The 26,699-nt window shown below is 42.8% G+C and overlaps 1 protein-coding gene across 2 annotated transcripts in view; it reads left to right on the forward strand.

Moving 5' to 3' along the window:
- The window catches only part of LOC126484421 (uncharacterized), a 57,090-nt gene that overhangs the window by 19,557 nt on the left and 10,834 nt on the right, over nt 1-26,699 (forward strand). For both annotated transcript variants that reach the window (XM_050107934.1, XM_050107935.1), the window contains exon 4: nt 10,838-10,889. In XM_050107934.1, the coding sequence (XP_049963891.1) occupies nt 10,838-10,889 (52 nt within the window). The remainder of the gene's footprint in view (nt 1-10,837; nt 10,890-26,699) is intronic.

Below are 26,699 nucleotides of genomic sequence, written 5' to 3' on the forward strand. Positions count from 1 at the left end.
GCCAAGGGGTAGATGCCCATCCCCCTGGGGCATCGGGACTCCCGGCAATGGCCGTCCTGCCAGGCGGCCTTTGCTGCGGCTGGGTGGCGCCCATGGGGAGGGCACCAGGGTGGCATCAGGGTGGATGACACGCAATGAAGCTTAGTACATCATCTCTTGCAGGTGGTCAAACACTAGCAGTCTCTAAGTGTTGACGGGTTCAATTCAAGGCATAGAAGTATGACCCCAAATTGTTCCCCTCCCTGGCCACACCATGGGAGGAACGTCAGGATAAGGATGGCAGCAGCTCTTATTCGCCCCGGTACCTTGTATGTTCGAGAGCTGATTGGGAATCTTTCATGACGATGAAGCCTCAGTTTTTTGTTAAGCATTTAGAGCACAAGTTTGGGGAGGTGGAGGGCTTGTCCAAAATGAGATCTGGGTCAGTCTTGATCAGAACAGCATCCTCTGCTCAGTCGTGGGTGTTATTCGCTTGTAGCAAGTTGGTGATGTTTCTGTAACCATCATGTCCCGTAAGAGCTTAAATACGGTCCAGGATATCATGTTTCACAGGGACCTTCTTTTTCAGTCTGACCATGAGCTGTGCGCCAATTTAGAATGGCGAGGTGTAATTTTGTTCGGCATGTCCACTGGGGTCCGAGCTATAATCAGGTTGCCACCGGTGCCTTCATCTTGGCCTGAAAGGGTGATACATTACCCGAGAAGGTCAAGGTGATGGTCTACTACTGTGATGTAAAACCCCATACCCCTCCCCCAATGCGGTGCCTTAAATGTTGGAAGTTCGGTCATCTGTCTTCCCGCCGTACTTCCAGCATCACATGTCGAGATTGCGGTCGCCCATCACATCCCAATACTCCATGTGCCCCGCCTCCCATCTGTGTCAACTGTGGAGAGCACCATCCGCCTTGCTCACCAGACTGCAGGATTCCCCAGAAAGAAAGGAAAATCATGGAGTTAAAGACGCTGGACCGACTGACCTGAGGCTAAGAGGAAATTTGAACGCCTACATCCAGTATGCACGACATCATCTTACGCCTCCGCTACAACAGTTCTAGCCCCATCAGCTCTGCCAACCCCAGTCACCTCTAAGAGCCAGAAGACTTCACCTGCCCCGTTGATGGTGGGAGGCACTTACTTCCCTGTTGCTCCTGCACCACCTACTTCAGGAGCAACACCCCCCCACCCCAACCATTGGGGACATCCGTCCCCACTTCTATACCGGAGAAGCATAAAACTTCTTTGGCTGTTCTCGCTAGAAAGGGACGCCTTGGGTCACTCCCTTCCCAGGTTTCTGTTGGTGGGAAATATGACTACCGACAGTGGCTGAAAAGCCCAAAAGCAGCTTGTCGCAGGGCTTCACGCTCATCCTCAGTCCAGGAGACTGAATCAGTGAAGTCCTCCCAGTCAGGGAAACCCAAGGAACAGCGAGAGAAATACAAAAAAGAAGGTCCTGGCATCTGCTGAGGACCTAGATCTCGCCAGACTCTCAGACAAAATGGATATAGACTGCTCAGGCAAAAGGTCGGTGGCAGCAAGTGACCCTGAGATGTAAACTGCTTCATTGAATGTTCCATGACTTCCAGTCTCACAATGATGTCATCCTCCAGTGGAATTGTGGCGGTTTTTTTCCACCGCCTGGCTGAGCTAAGGCAACTGTTAAGCTTTTACACCTGCTTTCTGCAATGCCATACAGGAAACCTGGTTCCCAGCAATGCAGACCCCTGCCTTCCGCCGTTATAAGGGATACTACAGGAACCATAGCGATTGTAATAGTGTGTCAGGTGCAGTTTGCCTTATGTCCTAAACTTAATCTGTAGTGAACCTGTGCCCCTTCAAACCCCTCTTGAAGCCATGGCTGTCAGAGTAAGGACAACACAGGAAATAACTGTCTGCAATTTATATCTTCCTCCAGATGGTGTAGTATCCCTGAATATAATAACTGCACTGATTGATCAGCTCCCTAAACATTTCCTACTTTTGGCAGATTTTAATGCCCATAACCCCTTGTGGGGTGGCACCATGCTTATGGCCAAGGCAGAGGTGTCGAAACTTTACTGTCTCAGTTCGACCTCTGCCTCTTAAATACTGGGGCCACCACACATTTCAGTGTGGCTTGAGGTAGTTACTCGTCCATTGATTTATCAATTTGCAGCCGAGGACTTCTCCCATCTATCCACTGGAGAGCATGTGACAACCTGTGTGGTAGTGACCACTTCCCCAAATTCCTCTCACTGCCCCAGCGACAGGCACACAGACGCCTGACCAGGTGGGCTTTAAACAAGTCGGACTGGGAAACTGTTGAATCTCCCCCACACAGGAACATCGATGTGATGGTTGAGAAGGTGACTACAACAATCGTTTCTGTGGCAGAAAACACTATCCATCGCTCTTTAGTGTGCCCCCGGTGAAAGACAGTCCCCTGGTGATCACCAGAAGTTGCTGAAGCAATTAAGAATTGTTGGCGAGCTCTACAGCGGCATAAGTGGCATTCCCTGGGACACCTCATAGCCTTTAAACAATTCCGTGCCTGCGTTCGCCAGTTCATCAAACAACAGAAGCAGGATTGTTGGTTGAGATATGACTCGACCATTGGGTGCCATACGTCACTTTCCCAAGTCTAGGCAAAGATCAAACATGTTTTCGGGTACCAGACCCCACCAGGTGTTCCCGGTGTTAACATAAATGGCGTATTATCTACCGACGCAAACACGATTGCTGAGCACTCTGCTCGAGCCTCTACGTCGGACAATTACCCCCCCCCCCCCCCCCCCCCAGCCTTTCGCACTCTCAAACGGCGGCTGCAAGGGAAAGTCCTCTCATTTACTACACACCACAGTGAATTCTATAACGTCCCATTTACAGCGTGGGAGCTTCTCAGTGCCCTTGCACATTGCCCCAACACAGCTCCTGGACCAGATCGGATCCACAGTCAGATGATTAAACATCTCTCATCTGACTACAGGCGACATCTCCTCGTCATCTTTAACAGGATCTGGTGCGATGGTGTCTTTCCATCAAAATGATGGGAGAGCACCATCATTCTGGCGCTCAAACCTGATAAAAACCCACTTATTATGGATAGATATCGGCCCATCAATCTCACCAACGTTCTTTGTAAGCTGCTGGAACATATGGTGTGTCGGCAGTTGGGTTGGGTCTTGGAGTCACGTGGCCTACTGGCTCCATGTCAGGGCAGCTTCCGCCAGGATTGCTCTACCACTGATCTTGTGTCCCTAGAGTCTGCCATCCGAGCAGCCTTCTCTAGATGCCAGCATCTGGTTGCCGTCTTTTTTTGATTTACGAAAAGCATATGACATGACCTGACGCCATCATGTCCTTGCCACGTTATACGAGTGGGGTCTCTGAGGCCCACTTCCGATTTTTATCCAGAGTTTCCTGTTTCTTCGTACTTTCCATGTCCAAGTTGGTGCATCCCATAGTCCCCCCCCATATCCAGGAGGATGGGGTCCCGCAGGGCTCTGTATTGAGTGTGTCTATTTTTAGTGGCCATTAAAGGTCTAGCAGCAGCTGTAGGGCCGGCCTCTCACCCTCTCTGTATGCAGACGACTTCTGCATTTCATACTGCTCCACCAGTACTGGTGTTGCTGAGCGGTGCCTACAGGGAGCCATCCACAAGGTGCAGTCATGGGCTCTAGCCCACAGTTTCCAGTTTTCGGCTGCAAAGTTGTGTGATAGCCACTTCTGTCGACATAGTACCGTTCATCCAGAACCATAACTTTACCTTGATGACGATCCACTCACTGTAGTGGAGACTATCGATTCTTAGGACTGGTTTTTGGCACCCAATTGACTTGACTTCCTCACCTTCGTCAGCTTAAGTGGAAGTGCTGGCAGCACCTCAGTACCCTCTGCTGCCTGAGGAACACCAACTGAGGTGCAGATTGCTCTACACTGCTGCAGCTCAACAGAGCCCTTGTTCAATCCTGCCATAACTATGGGAGTCTGGTTTATGGTTCGGCGGTGCCCTCAGCTTTGCGTTTACTCCAGTGCACCACTGTGGTGTTCCCCTAGAGACAGGAGGTTTTAGGACGAGTCTGGTGACTAGCGTCCTTGTGGAAGCCGGAGTGCCACCATTGCAGGTTAGCCATGCACAACTGCTGCCCAGTGATGTAGCACACGTTTGTAGTTCTCCTGAGCGTCCGAATCACCGTCCCCATCTTTCTGAAGTGGAGTCCTTGCCTTTACCACCTATACTTGAGGTCCATTCACATACACCTCCATGGTGTACACCTAGGCCGCAGCTTCACCTGGACCTTTCACATGGCCCTAAGTACTCAGTTAACACCGCGGCTCTCTGCTGCCACTTCCTCTCGATTATTGATAAGTACTGAGGCCACGAAGTGGTTTAGACCGGTGGTTCGATGGCTGATGCTCACATCGACTCCACTTACATCCATGGAGGACATATTGAACAGCATTCCTTGCCCGATGGCTGCAGTGTTTGCACTGCCGAGCTGTTGGCTATATCTCGTGCTCTTGAGCACATTCGTTCATGCCCTGGGGAGGCATTTCTTCTGTGTACTGACTGCTTGAGCAGCCTACAAGCTTTCGACCAATGCTACTCTCATCATCCTTTGATAGCGACCATCCAGGAGTACATCTATGCCCTGGAACGGTCTGGTCGTTCAGTGGTGTTTGTCTGGACCCCAGGTCATGTCGGAATCCCAGGCAACGAGCTTGTCAACAGGCTGTGTGGAAACCGCTTACGGAGATCGGCTTCTCCGCACTTGACCTGTGTTCAGTGGTACGCCGCAAGGTTTTGCGGCTTTGTGAGACGAAATGGCATAACCTCAGCACGCGCAACCATCTGTGTGCCATTAAGGAGACTACGAATGTGTGGCAGTCCTCCATGTGGGCCTCTCGCAAGGACTATGTGGTTCTCTGCCGGCTCCGCATTGGCCACGCTTGGGTGACACATGGCTACCTCCTGCACCGTGATGACCCACCTCAGTGTCGGTGCGATGCCCAGCTGACAGTGGCCCATATCTTGGTGAGCTATCCTTCTTTGGCTGCCCTGTGACGGACTTGTTGCCATTAATTTTAGCTGACTATGCCTAATTGGCTAATTTAGTTTTACGTTTATACGCAATGGTGGGTTTTATCGTTCTATATAAGTTTTAGCGCATGTCCTTTGTGTTGTCCACTCTAATGCTTTGAGGGTGGATGTTTTAATGTGTCGCAGAGTGGCTGGCTTTACCTTTTTATTGTCGTGGCCAGCCAGCCACAGTCATCCGCTCTCTTTTTACTCCTTCTACGTGTTTCTTGCTTCTCACTGTGGTTTTATGTTCCTGTTCTTGTCCGTAGTAGTGTTGGTTGTCCTCCTGTCATTCTTCTGCTTCTTCCTTTCTCTTGTTTTTGTGCTGTATGTCTCCTTTCTTTTCTTCTTTCCATTGTGTAATTATTTTACTGGGAACAAGGGACCAATGACCTCACAGTTTGCTCTCTTCCTTCCCTCTTTTAAACTAACCAACCTGACTGTGTCAGTAAATTTGCCAAGTATTACTATGACAAGGTCATCTGCTGGAATTTAGTTCCTCAATGAGCTAGTTCACCACTAGATTCCACAATAAAGGGGACAAAACTACTCCTTGTGGACAACCTCTAGTGGTGTTAATTACCATATTTTCATTCATCATGGTGGCCTCTACCTTACTTGCACTAAGCATAACCCTAGTCCACCTACATACATATTGGGGTTTTAATGCTTTATAATATTTATTACATTAAACTTACAGTTATAAATGATATGTCAAATGAAAAAGCAACTTGAAACAGTTGTGTTTGGACCTGTGTTTACACGCAGCGCGCAATGTTTCCGCCGCAGTCCGCTAGACAGCGATAATAGCGAAGATGGCAACTAGTGAACAGAAAGCGTTTTGTGTTTTGCAGTTTGCAAAGACTGAATCTGTAGTTACTATGCAGTGTGTGTTCCGGCTGAAGTTCGGTTGTGATCATCCAACTGATTATAACATTCATAGATGGTATCATCAATTTGAAGATTTGTAAACAGAAGAGCACGGGACGACCAAGAATTAGTGAAGAGACTGTTGAGCAAGTGAGAGTTGTTCACTCATAGCCCAAAGAAATCCGTCTGGAAGGCTAGTCATGAATTAAAAGTTCCTGTGTCGACTGTTTGGAAAGTTTTAAGAAAACACGTATAACTATGTCTTTACTGTTTACAGTTATTATAGGCTCGAAAGCTGGCTGACCATGGATTACGTGCCAACTTCGCAAACGAAATGTTGTTTCATGACGATGAAAATTTTCTGGATCATTTTGTCTTCAGTGATGAATCCACCTTAGTGGACATGTTAACACTCAACGTGCACGTCTGGCGCTCAGAAAATTCTCATGAGGTGGTACAAATGCAACAAGATTCCCCTAAAGTGACTGTTTTTTTGTGCTGCATCCTGGCGGAAAGTTTATGGGCCTTTCTTTTTTGGTGAAGCTACTGTAACTGGCACTTCTTACCTTGATACATTAGAGCAATGGCTCTTCCCTCAGTTGGAAGAAGATGAGCCAGAGAACTTCATTTTCCAGCAAGATGGTGTGCTACCTCAGTGGCATAGCGAAGTATGTGATTGGTTGAACTTCACTGTACCCAAGCGCTGGGTAGTCCGCAAGGGGCCCAATGACAGGGCTTGCTATGCATGACCCCCCACATTCACCCGACCTAATGCCATGCGATTTTTTCCTTTGGGGCTTCATCAAGTACATGCCTCCGCTACCAGCAGACCTCTCTAAATTAAGAAACTGGATTGAAGCAGCTGTTGCTACAATCACTGAAGACACACTTATCAACATTTAGGAAGAACTCGGCTATTTACTTGATGTGTGCCGTGTGACAAATGGTGCACACATTGAACATTTATAAGGTTCTTGGTAAAACTGTTTGAGTTGCTCTTTCATATGAAATATCATTTATAACTGTAAGTTTAATATAATAACTATTATAAAGCGTTAAAATCCTGATATTCATTTATAGTGGTCCCTAGGTCGTGCACCTCTGCTGACCTAAATGTGGAATCGAATGTTGTGTTACTAAAAGCTCCCTCGATGTCCAGGAAGATGCAGAGGGCTATTTCCTATAAGTTTAAGTGCTTTCTCCACCTTCTCAATCAGTTGGTGGAGAGCTTTCTCACATTATTTATGTGGTTGATGTGCATGTTGATTTGAATGTAGAGGAGCCCTAGTTAGCCTCCTCTCCCCAGCATGTACCTTAACCAGTTTTCCAATGTTTTAAGAATGGAGGAGAACAGACTGATTGGTCTCGTGTCCTTGCCCGTGGTATGATCAATTCTCCCTGGATTTGGAATAAAGACAACCTTCACTGCCCTCTAGGCATTGAGAATGATTCCTGCTGCTGGGCTAACCCCGAATAACCTACATAGGACTCTTATAAGATTCTCTCCTGCTTGTTGCTGGAGAGCTGGGAAGATTCCATCTGTGCCAGGTGACTTGAATGGTTGGTATGTTCCCACCAGCCATTGGATTTTACTCAAATTGACACACTCCATGGCTGATTCCCAGTCCTCTCTTCAAATGTCTGAGAACCATTGTCTCTCAGGGATCACATTCTGGTCTGTGTTATCTGCCAGAGCATATTGAGGGAATTGAGTTTTGAGGATCAGTTCCAGTGTTTCATGTGCTGTCTTTGTATATTCCCCATCCTCCTTCCTCAACATACCTCCTGGATTAGTTGGTACTCTAGTGAGGATTTTGTGAAGTCTGGCTTGAGCAGTTGTGCCCTCCACTTCCTCACAGAATACTTTCCAGGATGCCTCATTTGCTTGTCTGATTTCAAGGTTATAGTTGACAAGGGCCTTTAAACAGTCTTCGTACCTGTCTTCTTTGCGTTTCCAAGTCATTGTTCCACCAAGACACGCTCTTATTTGTGCACTTCTTGGTGACTGAGTAGTTGTCCTAGTACGAGGTCACTGGTAGCAGAGATTACAGTATCTGCTACTTCCTCAAACTCTACTGGATTCCTTGTCGAGGTTTTAATTTCTGATAAGTTTAAGTCAAGGTCCCTCCTATATGCCTCCCAGTCGGTTTTTCTGGGATTCCTATTTGCTGTGGTCTGTCTGATTCCCACTTCAACCTTGAATTTAATATACATGTGGTCCAATGACACATGCCAATATTTGACATAGGTGGCCGTCACCATGGAACCAAAGGTTATGTCAATTACTTCTTCCCTTCTGCTGCTCCTGAATCTAGGTTCATCACCCCTATTCAGGACCTCCAAGTTGTTACACAAGAGAAAATCAAGAAGGCATTCACCTCTACTGTTGGTGTCGTTGCTGCCCCCACACTAGGTTGTGGGCATTGGCATTGCATCCAACCCACAGCTGAGGCTCTGAGGAGAAAGTTGGCGACTGAAATATCATGAGAAGATCCTGCTGCAACAAAGATCACCTTTTTTGTTTTTAAAGATTGCCACTCTAATTCACGTACCATATCCTGTGGCACTCTTCCCTATTTCGTGATAATACAAAATGAGCTGCTGTTCTTTGAACTTTTTCAATGTCCTCCATCAATTCTATCTGCTGTGGACCCCACGATTGACAGCAGTATTCCGGAAGAAGGTGTAAAAACATAAGTAGTCTCATTAATAGACCTGTTGCATTTTGTAAGTGTTCTACCAATAAATTGCAGTCTTTGGATTGCTTTCCACACAACATTATCTGTGTGATAGTTGCATTTTAAGTTATTCATAATAGTAATCCCTAAGTATTTAATTTAGAATCGTGTGTTGTATCCTATCAAACGAATTTAGCGGATTCCTTTTACTACTCATGTGAATGACTTCAGACTTTTCATTATTTAGAGTCAATTGCCACTTTTCTCACCATACAGGTATCTTGTCTAAGTCATTGTCTATTTTGTTTTAATCTCTGATGACTTTATAAGACAGGAAATCACAGAATGACCTGCAAACAGTCTAAGAGTGCTGCTCAGATTGTCTCCTATATTGTTTATTAGATCAGGAACAGAGAAGCGCCTGTGACACTTTCTTGCAAATGCCAGATATCACTTCTGTTTTTTCAGTCGATTACTGCATACAGTCATCTCTCTGATAGGAAATCGGGAAACCAGTCGCACGATTAAAATGATACTCCATAGACAAGCAGTTTAATTAAAGTTGCTTGTGAGGAACTTCACGTTTATTGCCGTCACTTGACATTTTCATTTGAAAATCACACTAAAACCTTTTTAGATACGCATTCACAACTGCAAGAAAGTAATATAGACATCTGAGTGAGTAATTTGGTTGCTCTTTGAATGAAACTGCATTGTTGCAAAATACGGCAACAGCGCAGCACATTGTTGTTAGATTCTCGCAGTCTAGTTTGTAACTCGCGGCTAGCCACTTGGAAAGAGAATGAATCTTATTGGCTACTAGCAGTTAATGGTGGGAGATGCACAGAATGGATGAAAATAGGACCGCCTTGCAACATGACTTGAGCTATAGTCTTTTCTCTTCTCTGCTTCTCTCCTCTCCCTCTCCATTGCCCCCTCCCTAGTCCCACTACAGCCTCCCCACACTCCTCTCCCCACCACGTCCCTTCATGTTCTCACAGGCAGCACAGGCTCTTCCCCCACCTTCCATCTTGCTATCCCTTCCCCTCCCCGCCCCATGTCTTCTCCTTACCCTCACCGCCCACCTCAGCAGATTGCTTTCCACGCCAGTCACAAGCACCCAGAGACAGTAGTTGTGTGCGTGTTTCCTGTTCCAGGAGGAGGACTTTGTCTGAAAGCTTAATATTTTAGCAGTCTCTTCCATTGTGCCTGTCTGTGGCTCACCCCTTGCTCCATGCTGTGAGTAACTATCTATTCTTTCCACTTTGCTTTATAGGATGCTGTAGAAATTCACTTCATGCGTGGTATAGAATGATGGTTGCCCATAAAACCAAACAAATGTACAGAGGAAAGTTTTGCAGCAGATATAAGGATGAGAATAAATTTATCATGACAGACAGAAAATTGAGAATTTGGATTACTCAGTACATAGAGTGCTGGTGAACATTCGCAACAAATTTCAGAATTCAGTTCTGCCAGTGCATTATCCGTTGCAGCACTGCAGTGCCAAACATTTATGAGACATCCTTCAACCATGATGATGTTTTCAGCTGCTGTAGTAGCCACTTCTGTAACAGTGAAAATCACTACAGCATACTTGCCTGATCACTAATAATTATCTGTCAACTTGTGGTGTTAAATTTTACAAGATCAACTAACATGACCTTATTTTCTGTCATCTTATTTGCATGGTGTACATTACGTGACATTTGAGATAAGTTTTCACTGTTGGAGACTGAACCTCTTAGCGGCCATGTGACATGGTGCGGCTTCAGCAGATCAGTGCACCATCTAAGTTGAAAATAATGTGCATGTGAACAGCTGAACAAGAGGTACCCTCATCATTGGATTGTAAGTCCAGATTCTATCCAAAGATCAGCATGGTCGCAGGATATTACTCATGGATTTTTCCTATGGGAAAACCACAGTAGAAAATGAAGAGGAATTGAGTGGTAGGGTACTACTTCACTGTCAGAGAAAGTGACATTTGAGTGGGTGCAATAATCTTTCACACACTTGTAATGCATGCAGTGAAATGTTTGCTGTGAGGGTAAATTATTTCTATAAGGCATAAACTGTTTATGTGCATTTTAAGCAAACAGATGTGCAACATTGTGTGTGTGTGTGTGTGTGTGTGTGTGTGTGTGTTTTCTACTAAATGTTTGAACAGTATTGATCAGTTGCTATAGTTTATTGGATAAATATATATCACATTTTATTTTACGCATTTCAGATATGATGACCAATGTTGAGGTGTCGCTTAGTGAAGAAGAACCTGTTGGAGGGTGAGTGTAGCATAACTTTAATAGTACAAAGCTGCTTATTCAGATTGGTCATTCCATCTCAGTTCAACCAGGGGCTCCAGCTCATAGTCTCAGATTTGACTGAAATTCAGTACACTAATTCTACCACATGTGGAACACTCAGGTACGAAGTACTGGTTTCCCCTGCCAATTAGTTCCAGAATTATGACTTGTCAAAGAAGGTGGCATGACCCGGAAATTGCAACCCGCATCTGGCTATCTATCTTCAGACCCAACTTCAGGTCTTAATAACTTTGGAACTATTTCACACAGCCCAGTGAAATTTTTACAACCCAGTAACATTCATTTAGAGAACACACTCTGTGAATCAAAACACCAGAAACATATTTCTGAGGGAAAATAAAAAATTCCAAAATGTGATTTAAAAAATGTAATACGTTAAAAGTTACATATTGTAGGTGCCCTCTATTCCCCTGCCAATTAGTTCCAGAATTATGACTTGTCAAAGAAGGTGGCATGACCCGGAAATTGCAACCCGCATCTGGCTATCTATCTTCAGACCCAACTTCAGGTCTTAATAACTTTGGAACTATTTCACACAGCCCAGTGAAATTTTTACAACCCAGTAACATTCATTTAGAGAACACACTCTGTGAATCAAAACACCAGAAACATATTTCTGAGGGAAAATAAAAAATTCCAAAATGTGATTTAAAAAATGTAATACGTTAAAAGTTACATATTGTAGGTGCCCTCTATGCCAAATATAATTCACTCAAAAAGGGTATAAATTTTTTTGTGGTAAGCTTAATGTGGCCTAAACACACACAGAACTCATCATGCCCAAATCGGTCACAAAAACTTAGTTACATGCACACGAAAATGCAAAAATTTGAAAAATTACCTGAAAAACATGGATTTTCTAAGTGCGGTAGCACAAAAGGGGCAAGTGGTATCCAAGCCAATTTTCACACACTGCATAAGTAGACCATAATGATATATATCTCAAAATTTTAGCATGTTATTGCAAGACATTTGTGTACAATGGAAGTTGACAGATGTATTTGGTGATGTGGCCATCGTTCCACAACACAATTTTGTAAAAACGTATCGTAAACTGTTCTGCCTCTTCTTATCCTCTCCCACAACTGTTTAATCACTAAGAAACAACATATAGACAGATTAACACAACCTATCATTAATGTTTACTGCACCTTAACTGCTAAAAACCGGTCGATTGTGCTTCGAACAGAAGTTCTCCCACACTTTAGCTACTGTACTCTGTACATTGAGTGGCAAATTGTACTGCCTTCCTGACACTGTGGTAGGAACTGGAACTGTCATAAGAATATGTTTGAAAGGAATCCAACACTTGTCTGCCAAACGTGGCCAATGAAATGATCTTGCTGGTCCTGCTGGTGCCATGAAGTTCACAAATACATCACCTTCTGCTTCACAGCATTCTGCAACACATCCTAAGTACCATTTGTCATCATTAACATTAATAACATAGCAACCTGGTTGTATGTTGCTGTTTCTGCTTCTGAATCCTGAGTCAGACACACTGTGAAGACACACGTTGTGCATGAACCTATAGTTATAACCAGTTAAAACCGGACAGTTTGCTCATCTCCACATTGTCAGAGTCCGCTGGAGAGAAGTGATGATGGCTCCTTGTGCCTGCAACAGTTTTAACGTGTTCTAGTCTGCTTTTTAGCAACTCTTCGACTGATTTCACCTCATCTTTCGAAATGTAGAACGATTGTATGCTAGAGATATTTTTCTGTACCCAGGTAGATAATTGAAGAGGTGTTAGAATGTGACCTTCTGTAGGGTGCTGAAGACTAGCTCGTGATGCCATGCACTTAATGGTAGCACCAATACCATCACATACATTTTTACCATGACTTGTTGTGCAAAAATTCCATTCTGTGTGAATCTGAATCATGGTAATTCATGCATAAATTTTTGAGATTTTTACAGTTTTTGTACTGACTAGCTGCCCCATCACTGAAATATTGCGCAAAATGTATGTGAGGCAGCTTGTTTTTCGCATATGCCATGACAGCGCGAATGTGGGCATGAACTGTAATGGCATCAGGAATTAAACAGTCACTAAAAATGCACAGGTTCATGACAGACACATCACCTGATCCACCTCTATAGTGAATCGCAAATGGCAGGAGAGTTGCTTGACTGTTGTCCCAATGATATCGTTGGATGGCATCTTGAACTATAAATGCATAATTTTCAGAAAAGTCTAGTAATACTATAATTTCATCTTGTTTCAAATTATCCTTACAAAACTGGAGATAAGCCGATTGTGCTGTTGCTGTGAAGCTGTATGTGGTCAGTTGGTCTGTTTTTTGACAACACATTTCAACAAAATCTTCCACTGTACTTTGCTTTGTTTCAAGACTTGTGCGATCCATGTGTGTCCATTGTTTATAAGAAACAAGTTCATCGTCATCCATAAGGAGCTCACCATACAGTTTGTTGTTCATGTGTTCTGCAAGATTTGCCTTACCAGTACACTTTTCACACCTGTGTATCATGCACTGGTAGGAACTGATGTCACACACTAGCAGCTTCACTGTACCTTTGTAATCCAGACCAGAATCCTTTATAGCAACAAACATCAGCTTAGCATTTTGATGGGTCTCGCACTTGCAGGCACAACCCATTTTGGCCAAAGATTGAAAAAAGATGATAAACCTACTTTGGTATTGGGGTACTTTTCCTTGAATTTTACATATAGTTCTGATATGTTGCATAGCAACAGTCTTTTTTTGCATCTGTACACGTACATTTCCCATTTTCACCATTACATAGTCCTTTTTTTTTTCCAGGCATTATTCGGCTGTAGTCATTATTTTCATAAAACTCCAACACTAGCACCCTTATTTCTGAACTCAATTGCGTACCCTAAGCCTGATGAAGTTGAGGGAGCACTCCTTGGGTTGCTTTTCTTTTCCTAGCTTGCTTTACCATATATGTAGAAACATTGAATTCCTTAGCAGTGTAGTCAATAGACCAGCTGGAAGGTGCAAGGGTAAGAATAGCTACTGTTTTCTGGCGTGTGGAGATGGCACATTTTTCTTTCAAATCATGCACAATTTTGTCCAAATCAGAGCATTTCTGGCATGATTTCTGTTCCTTTGGAGCAGATAGTTGTTCCTCTTCCACCATTAGTGTGTCAGCTATTTTGTGTTTTAATTCCATTTGAGCTTCTTGTAGTTTTCTTCTACCATAGCTGGGCCTGTCTCTCTTCCCAACTTTGTGTGTCTTCATGGGAGACAAACCAAGAGCAGAACCTTGTCTCCTGCCTTCCAATCCCCCAGGCTGCGGCTAAGCCATGTCTCCACAATATCCTTTCTTTCAGGAGTGCTAGTTCTGCAAGGTTCGCAGGAGAGCTTCTGTAAAGTTTGGAAGGTAGGAGACAAGGTACTGGCAGAAGTAAAGCTGTGAGGGCGGGGTGTGAGTCGTGCTTGGGTAGCTCAGTTGGTAGAGCACTTGCCCGCGAAAGGCAAAGGTCCCGAGTTCGAGTCTCTGTCCGGCACACAGTTTTAATCTGCCAGGAAGTTTCATATCAGCGCACACTCCACTGCAGAGCGAAAATCTCATTCTGGAAACCAAGAGCAGTCGTTGAAGTATTTAATTGCTCATGTGCTGTGGTTGTAGGTGGCTGATACTCTTCGTCACTGTCATGTAAATTATCAGAATAGTCTTCATTTTTAGCATTGTAACACACCTGGAACATAACTTTTGTCCTAGTTTCATGTTAAGCCCCATGCACTGATTCACTTTCAATACTAATTTTATATCAGTTTCTCTGAGGCTACACTTCACTGTCTTCTTAAGAATCTGAAATGGATCAAAACAACTTCTTTGTAGGAAAGAATATTTATCCACGAACACTTTCATATGATGATAACAAACACTAAGGTTTACTGGAACTGTACTTCTTGTGCCCACAGGGTGTATCCCGGATCTCCATAGCAACAAATCTTGGTCCGATTCATCCAGATCATAGAGTACAAAGTGATTGCCACATTTTGTTCCATATGTTGTTTTATGACATTCAGATGCTTGTGCTCTACCAATACTGCAACTTGTTTGAACAAAAGCACCACTAGTACGCTCTTCTGCCTCCATACTGACTTTCCACAACAGTACTGACCAGTCTGAACTAGAATCTTAACGTGAGTAACCTGTAATTGTTGCTTTTTTCCTTTGTTGTTCCTGCCTAACAATGACTCATTCTGTCCCTGAAAACTACCATTGTTTAACTTTCTGTTGCCTAATGGTTCCCAACAATTGCTGCAGCTTTATCTGAAACAAGCTGTCTGCATCATCACTATTACTTGCTAAATTGTGTTAAAAGAAACGTAAGCAAATACATCTCTGTCAACTTTTATTGTACACAAATGCCTTGCAATAACAATTGAAATTTTGCCACATATGATATTATGGTCTACTTCTGCAGTGTTTGAAATTTGGCTTGGATATCACTTGTCCCTTTTGTGCTACCACACTTTAAAAATCCATGTTTTTCAGGTAATTTTTCAAATTTTTGTATTTTCATGTGCATGTAACTCTGTTTGCGTGACTGATATGAGCAAGATGAGTTCTGTGTGTACCACCAAAAAAATTGTATAACCTTTTTGAGAGAATTATATTTGGCATAGAGGGCACCTACAATATGTACCTTTTAACGTATTACATTTTTTAAATCACATTTTGGAATTTTTTATTTTCCCTCAGAAATATGTTGTTGGTGTTTTGATTCATACAGTGTGTTCTCTACTGGGTTGTAAAAATTTCACTGGACCTTGCGGAATAGTTCCAAAGTTATTAAGACCTGAAGTCGGGTCTGAAGGTAGATTGCCAAATGCGGGTTGCAATTTCTGGGTCACACCACGTTCTTTCACAAGCCATAATTCTGGAACTAATTGGCAGGAGAACTTAAAATTTTGTACATGAGTGTTCCACACTTGGTAGCATTGGTGTGTTAAATTTCAGCCAAATCTGAGACTATCAGCTGGAACATTTTCTCAAATTGGTTTAATTGACATGGAATGACCCAGATGTTTTTGAATTAGTCAGTACTCACTATTAAGTAAGTGTAGCTGTTACTTATTCATCTTTCTTAAACATAGGAGTGCCAAATTTTTAAAATAATTTTCTGAATATTTACCTTTACGTGCACTGCATATGACTGACTCCAAAGAGATTTCTTTCGTGCACATACTATTTTGGGGCATGTAATAGCACATTTCTGCTTTTTAGTATAGTCACAGTACAAAATTAAGCGTATTGTCATTTGCAACTCCGACTCAAGGAAAAAAGTGGTGCTACACATACGTCAGGATCATTTAATATACAGGGTTATTACAAATGATTGAAGCGATTTCACAGCTCTACAATAACTTTATTATTTGAGATATTTTCACAATGCTTTGCACACACATACAAAAACTCAAAAAGTTTTTTTAGGCATTCACAAATGTTCGATATGTGCCCCTTTAGTGATTCGGCAGACATCAAGCCGATAATCAAGTTCCTCCCACACTCGGCGCAGCACGTCCCCATCAATGAGTTCGAAAGCATTGTTGATGCGAGCTCGCAGTTCTGGCACGTTTCTTGGTAGAGGAGGTTTAAACACTGAATCTTTCACATAACCCCACAGAAAGAAATCGCATGGGGTTAAGTCGAGAGAGCGTGGAGGCCATGACATGAATTGCTGATCATGATCTCCACCACGACCGATCCATCGGTTTTCCAATCTCCTGTTTAAGAAATGCCGAACATCATGATGGAAGTGCGGGGGAGCACCATCCTGTTGAAAGATGAAGTCGGCGCTGTCGGTCTCCAGTTGTGGCATGAGCCAATTTTCCAGCATGTCCAGATACACGTGTCCTGTAACGTTTTTTTCGCAGAAGAAAAAGGGGCCGTAAACTTTAAACCGTGAGATTGCACAAAACACGTTAACTTTTGGTGAATTGCGAATTTGCTGCACGAATGCGTGAGGATTCTCTACCGCCCAGATTCGCACATTGTGTCTGTTCACTTCACCATTAAGAAAAAATGTTGCTTCATCACTGAAAACAAGTTTCGCACTGAACGCATCCTCTTCCATGAGCTGTTGCAACCGCACCGACAATTCAAAGCGTTTGACTTTGTCATCGGGTGTCAGGGCTTGTAGCAATTGTAAATGGTAAGGCTTCTGCTTTAGCCTTTTCTGTAAGATTTTCCAAACCGTCAGCTGTGGTACGTTTAGCTCCCTGCTTGCTTTATTCGTCGACTTCCGCGGGCTACGCGTGAAACTTGCCCGCACGCGTTCAACCGCTTCTTTGCTCACTTCAGGCCGACCCGCTGATTTCCCCTTACAGAGGCATCCAGAAGCTTTAAACTGCGCATACCATCGCCGAATTGGTGGATCTTTGTTGAACTTCGTCCTGAAGTGTCGTTGCACTGTTATGACTGACTGATGTGAGTGCATTTCAAACACAACATACGCTTTCTCGGCTCCTGTCGCCATTTTGTCTCACTGCGCTCTCGAGCGCTCTGGCGGCAGAAACCTGAAGTGCAGCTTCAGCCGAACAAAACTTTGAGTTTTTCTACGTATCTGTAGTGTGTCGTGACCATATGTCAATAAATGGAGCTACAGTGAATTTATGAAATCGCTTCAATCATTTGTAATAGCCCTGTACTGCGCACATCATTTCATGTGAATGAATTAGTCATAATTAGTTTCAGACCCACCATCTATTTACCACATGTCACAGAACAAAGAAAACTCAACAGATATTGGCACCAAAGTAGACTCAGCTCAGACACATAGTATGTATGTGGAATATATTTACAGGAGAAGTACCTAGCACTTATGCAGGAGGCAGAGTGTGAGCAGACATGGAAACAGGAATGGGGTAGAGATAGCTTCAGGACAGGAAACAGCAAAAGTTGGAAGAAAATGAACCAAATAATAAGTGGGAAGTTAAAAAATCCTGGTGGATCTAGATGGCAGACGTTGCTAAGCAGGCCTTAAAGTCAGTTACTTAGGCTGAGTAGGATGCTTCCATAAAGAAGCTAAGCAGACTGTTGGCCACAGTTTGGTAGCTCGTTCATTGGATGTACACTTAATTGTTGATCATACATAAAATTGTGGTGGAATATTTACAGTAAAATTGTTAGATAACGTAATTGCTTTCATAGATGGCCGTCCCTTTGATGAGGTAGGGTGTATCCTAGTTTTAGGAGTATTGAATTTGTGGAAGGCTAATGTATTGGACAGGAAGTTGCCAGTTGTGTTGCTTACTTGCCCATAGAACTATTGAGAACTTTATCTATAAATTACATTACTGTGGATGTTCTTGCCCATTTTAATCTGAGCATAATTGTTTTAAACAGACTTATAGGATTCTGCCCCCTTAAGCAACAAATAACTTGTTCTGTAATTTACTTTACTTTTTTGTGGGTCGTTCCCCACTTAAAGGTTCTAAAACCTACCAGGTTCAGTAAACATAATTTCTCCAAGAGCATCAAATCCGAGTTTACAGCAGTGAGCCATTAACAAAACTTGACACATTTGCAGTAAAACAGTTTGGCTGCCACAGCTAATGGACTCATAGCAGTCATTCTCAAAAATTTGCAAGGTTGTGAGCCTTTATCAGAGAAACTTCCTGGCAGATTAAAACTGTGTGCCAGACCAAGACTCGAACTCAGGACCTTTGCCTTTCACGGGCAAGTGCTCTACCATCTGAGCTACCCAAGCACGACTCACACCCCGTTCTCACAGCTTTACTTCTGCCAGTACCTTTATCAGAGGCTTACAAATTGAGTCTTTTGAGGAAACCAGTTGTAATAACAGAACTTAACAAAGTACTAACACCTCCGTTCATGATAACTGCATGGAATGTGAATACAACCAATAATTTTTACCCAGACTTGGTAACGCAGAGCATGAGGTATGTTCTGTAAACTGGTGCATGCTCAGTTTTACTGGGCTAGTGTCAATATTTTCAGGCTGTTGGTGCTCCCAACCACCAGTTAGCCCACACCCTGCACTATATAAATTTCTAAGATTACACAATTATGTGCGGGCTTCTTAAACAGACAGAGAAGCACAGTCAATTTATACATTAATACAGATACACAAATCTCAAATGACTTCTCAATGGTATAAGCTGGTAACCAGGATAAAATCTTTAATTAGGAACAATTACAGAAAAGTCCCTTCTCTCCTTTTCATTCAGAACACCTCGGAAAACAGTTTTATTGATTAGTAAATATAGCGCAGGCTAGACTAACACTTCCAGTGAAAGCAACACTTTGCCCACACTAGAATTCTAACCAAAGGACTTCGTGCCACAACCAGTAGGCCACACAAGTGCTGGCTGCCCTTTCTATCTCTGGTGTATGCTGCAGTCGGAGGACAATCAAAGGCTTCACTGGTGCTGCCTAGCTGTATTGGGTGTGGAAATTCCATGTGACCCCATCACAAGGAACACAACATGCTCCTTCTTGCACGGAGTAGCAATGAGTATCATTGCGCCTGAGCTCAACTGCGGAGAGTATCCTCCTCAGTTTTTATTCAGTTAGATAGTTGGAGAATCCAAATACTGTAACAGGACAATGACCATAATTCCTCATATAAAGCAAATCATCAACGAAATGAGGAAAAATAAATTTGAACTTAAATGCAAGAGGGATAAGTAGTGAAAAAGTTTTGTAATGATGCACTGTTACATGTTGAACATGTCTGATATCCATGTAAGAAACACTTCAGCCTGTGCCTTAGAGCATACATTTCGTGAGAAATGTCATGTTTGGTGAAAAAGAAAGTTAACTAAATTAGAATCCATTGGATACTGATGGTGCACAGTGACCATTGAATAGTCAAATGTAAAGGACAGCAGTCACTCACAGAAAACTGTAATTTCTCCTGTGTAAACACTAGTGTCAATTGTCACATGTTCGTGCCGTGGCATGGTTATGCCTGTATGACTCTTCTGGTAACGCATTGGTGATGACTATGTTCTAGTCGAAATTTGGATCTGCAACTGATTGCGTCTTTCTTTACATTTAGAAAAGAAAATTGTTAAGTGTACTGTGACTGTTAAGAAATTGGAAATTCATTATTTAATAAGTTCCAATATCAAATAGTTACGGGTTAGTGGCCATCCTACTGACACACAGAGATTCATCTAATGCTCAAATTGGTCATAGCGTCCACTTTCTCATCATTTCTCCTACTTTATGTATTCTCTAAATATTCATATTGTCATGCAGATGAAATCTAGTACCTATATGAGCAGTTATCAAACTTTTTGAGCTTCAGGTGCATTTAAAAGGTCGCAAATAATTCTGGGCATGCTATTACACATTTCTGAGGAATATTTTACAACAGTCAATACAGGAAATAAAAGCTGTGATAAAATAACAATTAAGTCATTTTATTTTGAATTTCACATCCGGACTACAGAAAATACAACTTATATTGATAAAAAAACATACATTATCACAATATGAAGAAATGATTTTTGTATAAAAAGTGAGAGAGATTCACCAAGCACGATTGTCACCCAAATGCGACGGCCATGTGCCGTGTTGCCTCCTACCCTGCCAAGACGAAGGGTAAGAGAAACTGTTAAGTGAAATGTATTGAAATGAAATAATGCGATAGAACTAACCATTAATTCAAATTATAGAGAAAAGTAATAATGCGATACAAATGAAAGATGCCTTATGTCCACTCCTAGTGTTTATGAGAAACATGAACCTGATGTGTCCTCAAGATTTCTTCAATGTTTGGAGATATATGTGAAAGACAAACTCTCATTTCCTCGTCAATGCGTTGAACTGTTCCTCTCTTTTTATATTTAATTTTGTTGAGGGCAGAAAATCCTAATTCACATAAATATGACATCGAAAGTTGAAGTGAAATGTTCAGAGCCTTTTTAGGTATTGACACACATTCTTCTTTTATAGAAATTCGAAGGGCTTCAAGAGGCAATTCCTTATGCTTAATCGTCAGTCCACGATCAGTAGATATAGCTGCCAGTTCTTCTTCTGTTAATGTTAAGCTAAAATCGCCTGAAGTTTCCATGAATGGGTTTCAAATCCAATTGTACTGTTTGGTGTTGAGGGATGGAAAATATGAACTCTGTTTCTCTTCTAAACTTATTAAATGATCTACTACAATTGGAAGTATTTCGTTTATGCATGCGCTCCTTGCCAACGGGAGTATTTTCAAGTTACCTTGAACAGCTTTTCTTTTCCATATTTGTGGTTTCCTGTGAAATGCTTTAATTTTGTCAGTGGATGTGAGGATATTTTCTTCTTTCTCTTGTATGCTAGTGTTCAAAATATTAAACAGCTGAACTGTATCGGCCAAATACTGCAGTCTGGCACACCAAAATTCATTCTGGAGGAGGTTGCAAAAATGTAAATGTTTCATGTCTTTGAAAAAACATGAGAAGTTCTTGTCATACCTCGTGCACATGGGTAAGTACTTTCACCCTCAACAGTCACCTGACTTTTGTGTGTAAAAGCAACCATCTGCATTCTGCCTCCATATTGATGCAAAGTTTTTCAAATAAAAGGATTTTGACAGGTCTTGTTTTAATAAAATTTACCGTCTGAACAACTTGCTCTGAGACTTCTGTCAATTTTTCTCCCAATGGTTTTGCTGTTATGCCTCCCTATGAAGAAAGCAGTGAGTTATGGTAACATCTTCATTCTTTTTTTTTACTAAAGAAATACGGCCCTTAACACAGCCTACCATTGAAGGGGCGCCATCTGTACAAATGCCTCCACACGACTTCCATGTTAACTGCCACTTATTGAGACATGAGATAATCATTTAAATTTTTGAAAACGTCCTCATCTTTAGTACACATACTTAATTCTTTGCAAAAAAGAAACTGATATAATGTTTGATCTTGATTAATGAAACAGACAAGTGCTGAGAGTTGTGATTGGTTGGTAATGTCTGTTGAGTCATCAACTTGCAATGCAAAAGACTGCTTGAGTTTATTACTGCATACATTTTTTTCAATATCAGCAGATATTAATGTGCCTGTGAACTGTATCATTCGACAAAGGAATATTGCTTATTTTCATAGCTGCTTCATTTCCTAGCATTGTTATGATCCCCCCCCCCCCCTTTTTCCCTTCAAGTGGGCAAAATAAGTGACTCGCCTGTAGTATGAGCTTTTATACTCTTTGCTATTAGTTCAGGGACTTGGTAGGTAGCAATCAGAGCTTTATCAGAAACAGACATTACACTTTTAAAAGTCTCTGGAAATAGCTTACAGGTTTATCTTGCAAATGAGAATGCATTGTTTTAAAATGTTTGCTCAGCTTACTAGGAAGCAGAAATTCATTTGCCATTTTATACCCACACACTAAGCATAGTGGGAAAGGATAATTTTCACTCCCGGTCCAAGTCAAACCATAGCCTTAAAAAGAAGTAACTTTCAATGTACTCACAATTAGGCCGCTGTTTTGCTTTTTTTCTTGCACTTAGCATTTTTTCACTTCCAGAATCGGATTCTTTGTTGGCATGCTTGTCTTTCAGATATCTGTCCATTTTATTCAGTTGTATTTTGCATATGAGATTCACTTATAGCACTTTGAAAATAAGCTGTACACTGTACACAACACACGAACCCCACTAATGCTAACAATTCCTCTCTGACATATCACCTGAAAAGCTCTGCGATAATGTCAAGTGCACAACGATGGAAATAAGTTTTCCTTCTGGTCCTGGATTCTTGTGCCTCCATGGGTTAACAGTGCTGCCAATGACAACTTTCATGTTCCGTTAACCTTGCTGGAAGCTTCTGTCATGAATCTGCTGGATCACTAAACTGCAATGGAATTGATGCTCAGAAGTAGCAAGGCTTCATGAACAATTACGATCATATTCACTTGTGCTGCTCATCTGTAGCAAAGAACATGAAACGAAATTCTTTTAGTCACAGACAGCTCAAGTTCAAACAATAAGCAGCGCGTATAGATACTTTCCTCTCTCAGTTTCTCTTTTCAATAATATTTTACTGACAACAGAAAGGTAAGCATTTTTGATAAAATATTAGAAAGTGAGTGGCTGCGGATGTTATTTATAGTTTTTTGATATATTATTGTGGTACCTAAAATGATAATAATATGCAATTCACTTCCTACGCGCTGTTGCAGCGCCACTCACAGGGGAACCTCCCCATCGCACCCCCCTCAGATTTAGTTATAAGTTGGCACAGTGGATAGGCCTTGAAAAACTGAACACAGACCAGTCGAGAAAACGGGAAGAAGTTGTGTGGAACTATGAAAATAATAAGCTAAATATACAAATTGAGTAGTCCATGTGCAAGATAGGCAACATCAGGGAAAATCTACTCTCAGGAGTGCCATGGTCCCGTGGTTAGCGTGAGCAGCTGCGGAACGAGAGGTCCGTGCTTAGCTTAGTTTTTGAAACTGTTTATTTTTCTAAAAAGCAATCCTGCACATTTTTCCACCTATACTAATTTTTCTTGCTGCCTATCCAGTCACGTATCTTCAGCTGCAGTAGTTACATAAAGTTGTCAACTGGTTTGGTGACTTCCTTATTAATGTGAACAAGTTTTTTTCATGTGTGTTAATTATATATTCTTTTAGTACTTCAGATGTACTTCAAAATTTATTATGTTCTCTGATTACATGGACATCTTATGTTCAACAAGCCATCTTACGATGTGTGATACAAGGTACTTCATGTACTCCTGTCAGTTCCCCCCCCTTTTTCTCTTCCAGTCACAAATGATGTGCTGCAAGAACTATTGTTGTAAGACTCTGTATGACATTGATTCTTTCTATTTTACTCTCATGGTTTGTTGCAAGATGCTTTTAGAAGGCAGTAATATGTTAGTCAACCCTTTGACAAACTTACACTTTCTGGGTTTTAATAGCAAACCACAATGAGATAAACCATACCTTTCTTGTTGGATCCACCACTGGAAGTTAGGTAAGCAACTTCATGACACTTCACAACCCACTAGTCTTCCAGACTTAAAAAAACCTTGACAAAATGTGCTGCTCTTTTGTTGGTTTCCCATCTGGTAAGGATCTCGCACTGAGGAGCAATATTCATTTGTCAATTGAACAAAGGTTTTGTGAGGTATGTCCTTAGTGGGTAGACCACATGTCGTGAGGACACTTCCAATGAATCTGTCTGGCACCCCCCTCTCACCACCATCACCACCACCACCGCCACCACCCTCTCCCCTGTGCCAGTTTGGAACAATGGGGTTTGCGTTTTGCCTGTCGTCTTTAGCGAGGGACCAAAGGACAGTAGGGTTGATATTTGGGCCTTCATCTTGGCCTTTGAAGGCAACTCGTTGGAAAAGGTAAAGGTGATTGTGTTTTAATATGATGTGAAACTGTGTGTCCCCTTTCTCATGCCGTACCTCAAATCCACACTATTCGGACAAATCTTGGTGTTGTAATGCCAGACCTGTCTGACATGATTGTGGATGTCAGTTGTACACAAACTCTCTTCGTGCCCCTCACCCTTCTTTGTCTCCTGTGGAGAGCACAATTTCCTGTGTTCACCAGAAATGAAAATCCAAAGATAGAAGACTCTCGAATTACTCTGGAGGCTAAGAAGAAATATGATCGTTTGTGTCCTGTACATTTGTCAGTGATGTTTGCTGTGGCTATGATAGTGTCATCCTCTCTAGTGACAGTACCCTTGTTCTTCGTGCCCTGTTCTCTGGTGGTTGGGGGCCCTCCTACTGTTTCCCCCACAACCAGTTCTGGAGTGTTGACTCCCCACACACCAGGGATGTCGATCCCCAACCACCAGCCAGAGAAGTGAAACCCTCCCCCAGCCTGTCACTAGGAAGAGGTTCCTTGGAACACTCCTCTCCCAGTCTTCTGCTGATCTACAATGGATACCAGCCAGTGGCCGAAAAAGCCATAATTTGCTGGTCACAGGGCTTTGCGTTCCTCTTCTGTCCCTGAAACTAGGGTAGACAAGCCCTCACAGACCTCGAAATCATCCAAGGAGAAGAGTAACAAAAAGAAGACCTTAAAGACGGAAAAGGTTCGAGTGGTCCCCATGCTACCAAACCTCACATGATCCAACTCTTCACTGGAAGTAGAGATCCTGATTGCTCCTGTGATACTGGGTCCCTCCACATAACCTGCTTCAGAACTGCTTTGTATTTATGCCACCAGGCAACCCTGGGGCATGATCTGCCTCCTTGGTCCCTCGACACCTCCACAGGATACAGAAAGTGGGATCCTCTAGTGGAACTATAGAGGTTTTTACCATTACCTGTCCAAGCTAAGATGTCTGTTACACTTTTCCCAAGTTTTCTGCATTGCCCTCCAGGAAACTTGGTTCCCAGCATTGCAAACACCTATCCTCCACAGCTAATGGGGCACACCCTACTTTCTGGGTCCAACTTGGTGTTACCCTTAGCACCCACTACATACAAGATAATGGAGTCCCGCAGGGCTCTGTATTGAGTGTGCCCTTTTTTCTAGTGGCTATCATTGGTCTAGCTGCAGTGTCACCCTGCTTGTATGCTGAAGATTTTCGCTTTTAAACAGCTCCTCCACTGCAGGTGTTGCTGAATGCTGACTACTGGGTGTCATATGAAGGGCACAGTCCTGGGCTCTCGCCCATGGCTTCCAGCTTTCAGCTCTCGAGACATGAGTCATTCACTTCTGTCACTATCATACTGTCCATCCATGACCAGAACTCTACCTCAGTGACAAGGTGCACAATGTGGTGGAGTCTTGTCACTTTTTGGGACTGATCTTAGATGTCTGGTTGACATGGCTTTCTCATCTTTGCCAACTGGAGTGAAAGTGCTGGTCACACCACAATACTCTTTGCTGCCTTAGCAACACCAGCTGGAGTCCAGAGCACTCTACACTTCTGTGGCTTTACAAAGCTCTGATCCTGTCCTGTCTGATTATGGGTATCTGGCATATAGCTCGACATCACCATCAGTATTGTGGATGCTGGACATTATATTCTGTCGTGGAGTCTGACTTGTGACAGGTGCCTTTTGAACCAGCCCAGTGGAAAACGTATTTGGGGAAAGTGCAGTCTCTCCTCTACCAATCAGGCATCAATAATCCCTGCTCACCTATGTAATACACATTTGCTACTCCCATGAGCATTTAAGCTACTGTCTCCTTTTTCCCTGTAGGGAGACGCACCTCTCTCAACAGAGGCTCAGGACTGGAGCATGATTGCAGTTCGCATACAGTGTCTATGCTCTGCAATTCAACTTCCCCGACTGTTGTCTCTTGTCAAGGAGCGATCACTTATTCCCCCATCATGTGCACCCCATCCTTAGATCTAGCCTTTGGACTGAAAGACACTGTTGACCCCATGTTTTTTTGCTGCCCATTCTTAGCCATCCTTGATGTATTTCCCAGTTTGGAAGTGATATACAGAGACGGCTTTATGGTTGGTGGACAGTCCGGTTTTGCCTACGTGCAAGGTGCAGTGAACTACACTTCCTGTCGAACAGATGCAGTGTACTCACTGCAGAATTGGTGGCTACTGCCAGAGTCCTCTGTCATATTCTTTCTTGCACCAGCAAAACATTCGTAATCGGCAGTGATTCCCTGAGTAGTTTTCAGACTCTTGACCAGTGCTAGCCACGACACCCATTGATTGTGACTATCCATGATCTTTCCAACCTGCATCCAGCTGGACAGTCAGTCATCTTGTTTGGACCCCAGGCCACATTGAGGTCCCATGGAGCAAACGTGCTGGTCAGTTGGGCAAGTTGGCTACCAGGAATCCTACTTTGGAGGTTGGGGCACCAA

The sequence above is a fragment of the Schistocerca serialis genome, chromosome 6, assembly GCF_023864345.2.
Source record: "Schistocerca serialis cubense isolate TAMUIC-IGC-003099 chromosome 6, iqSchSeri2.2, whole genome shotgun sequence".
In the NCBI taxonomy this organism is placed as follows: Eukaryota; Metazoa; Arthropoda; class Insecta; order Orthoptera; family Acrididae; genus Schistocerca; species Schistocerca serialis.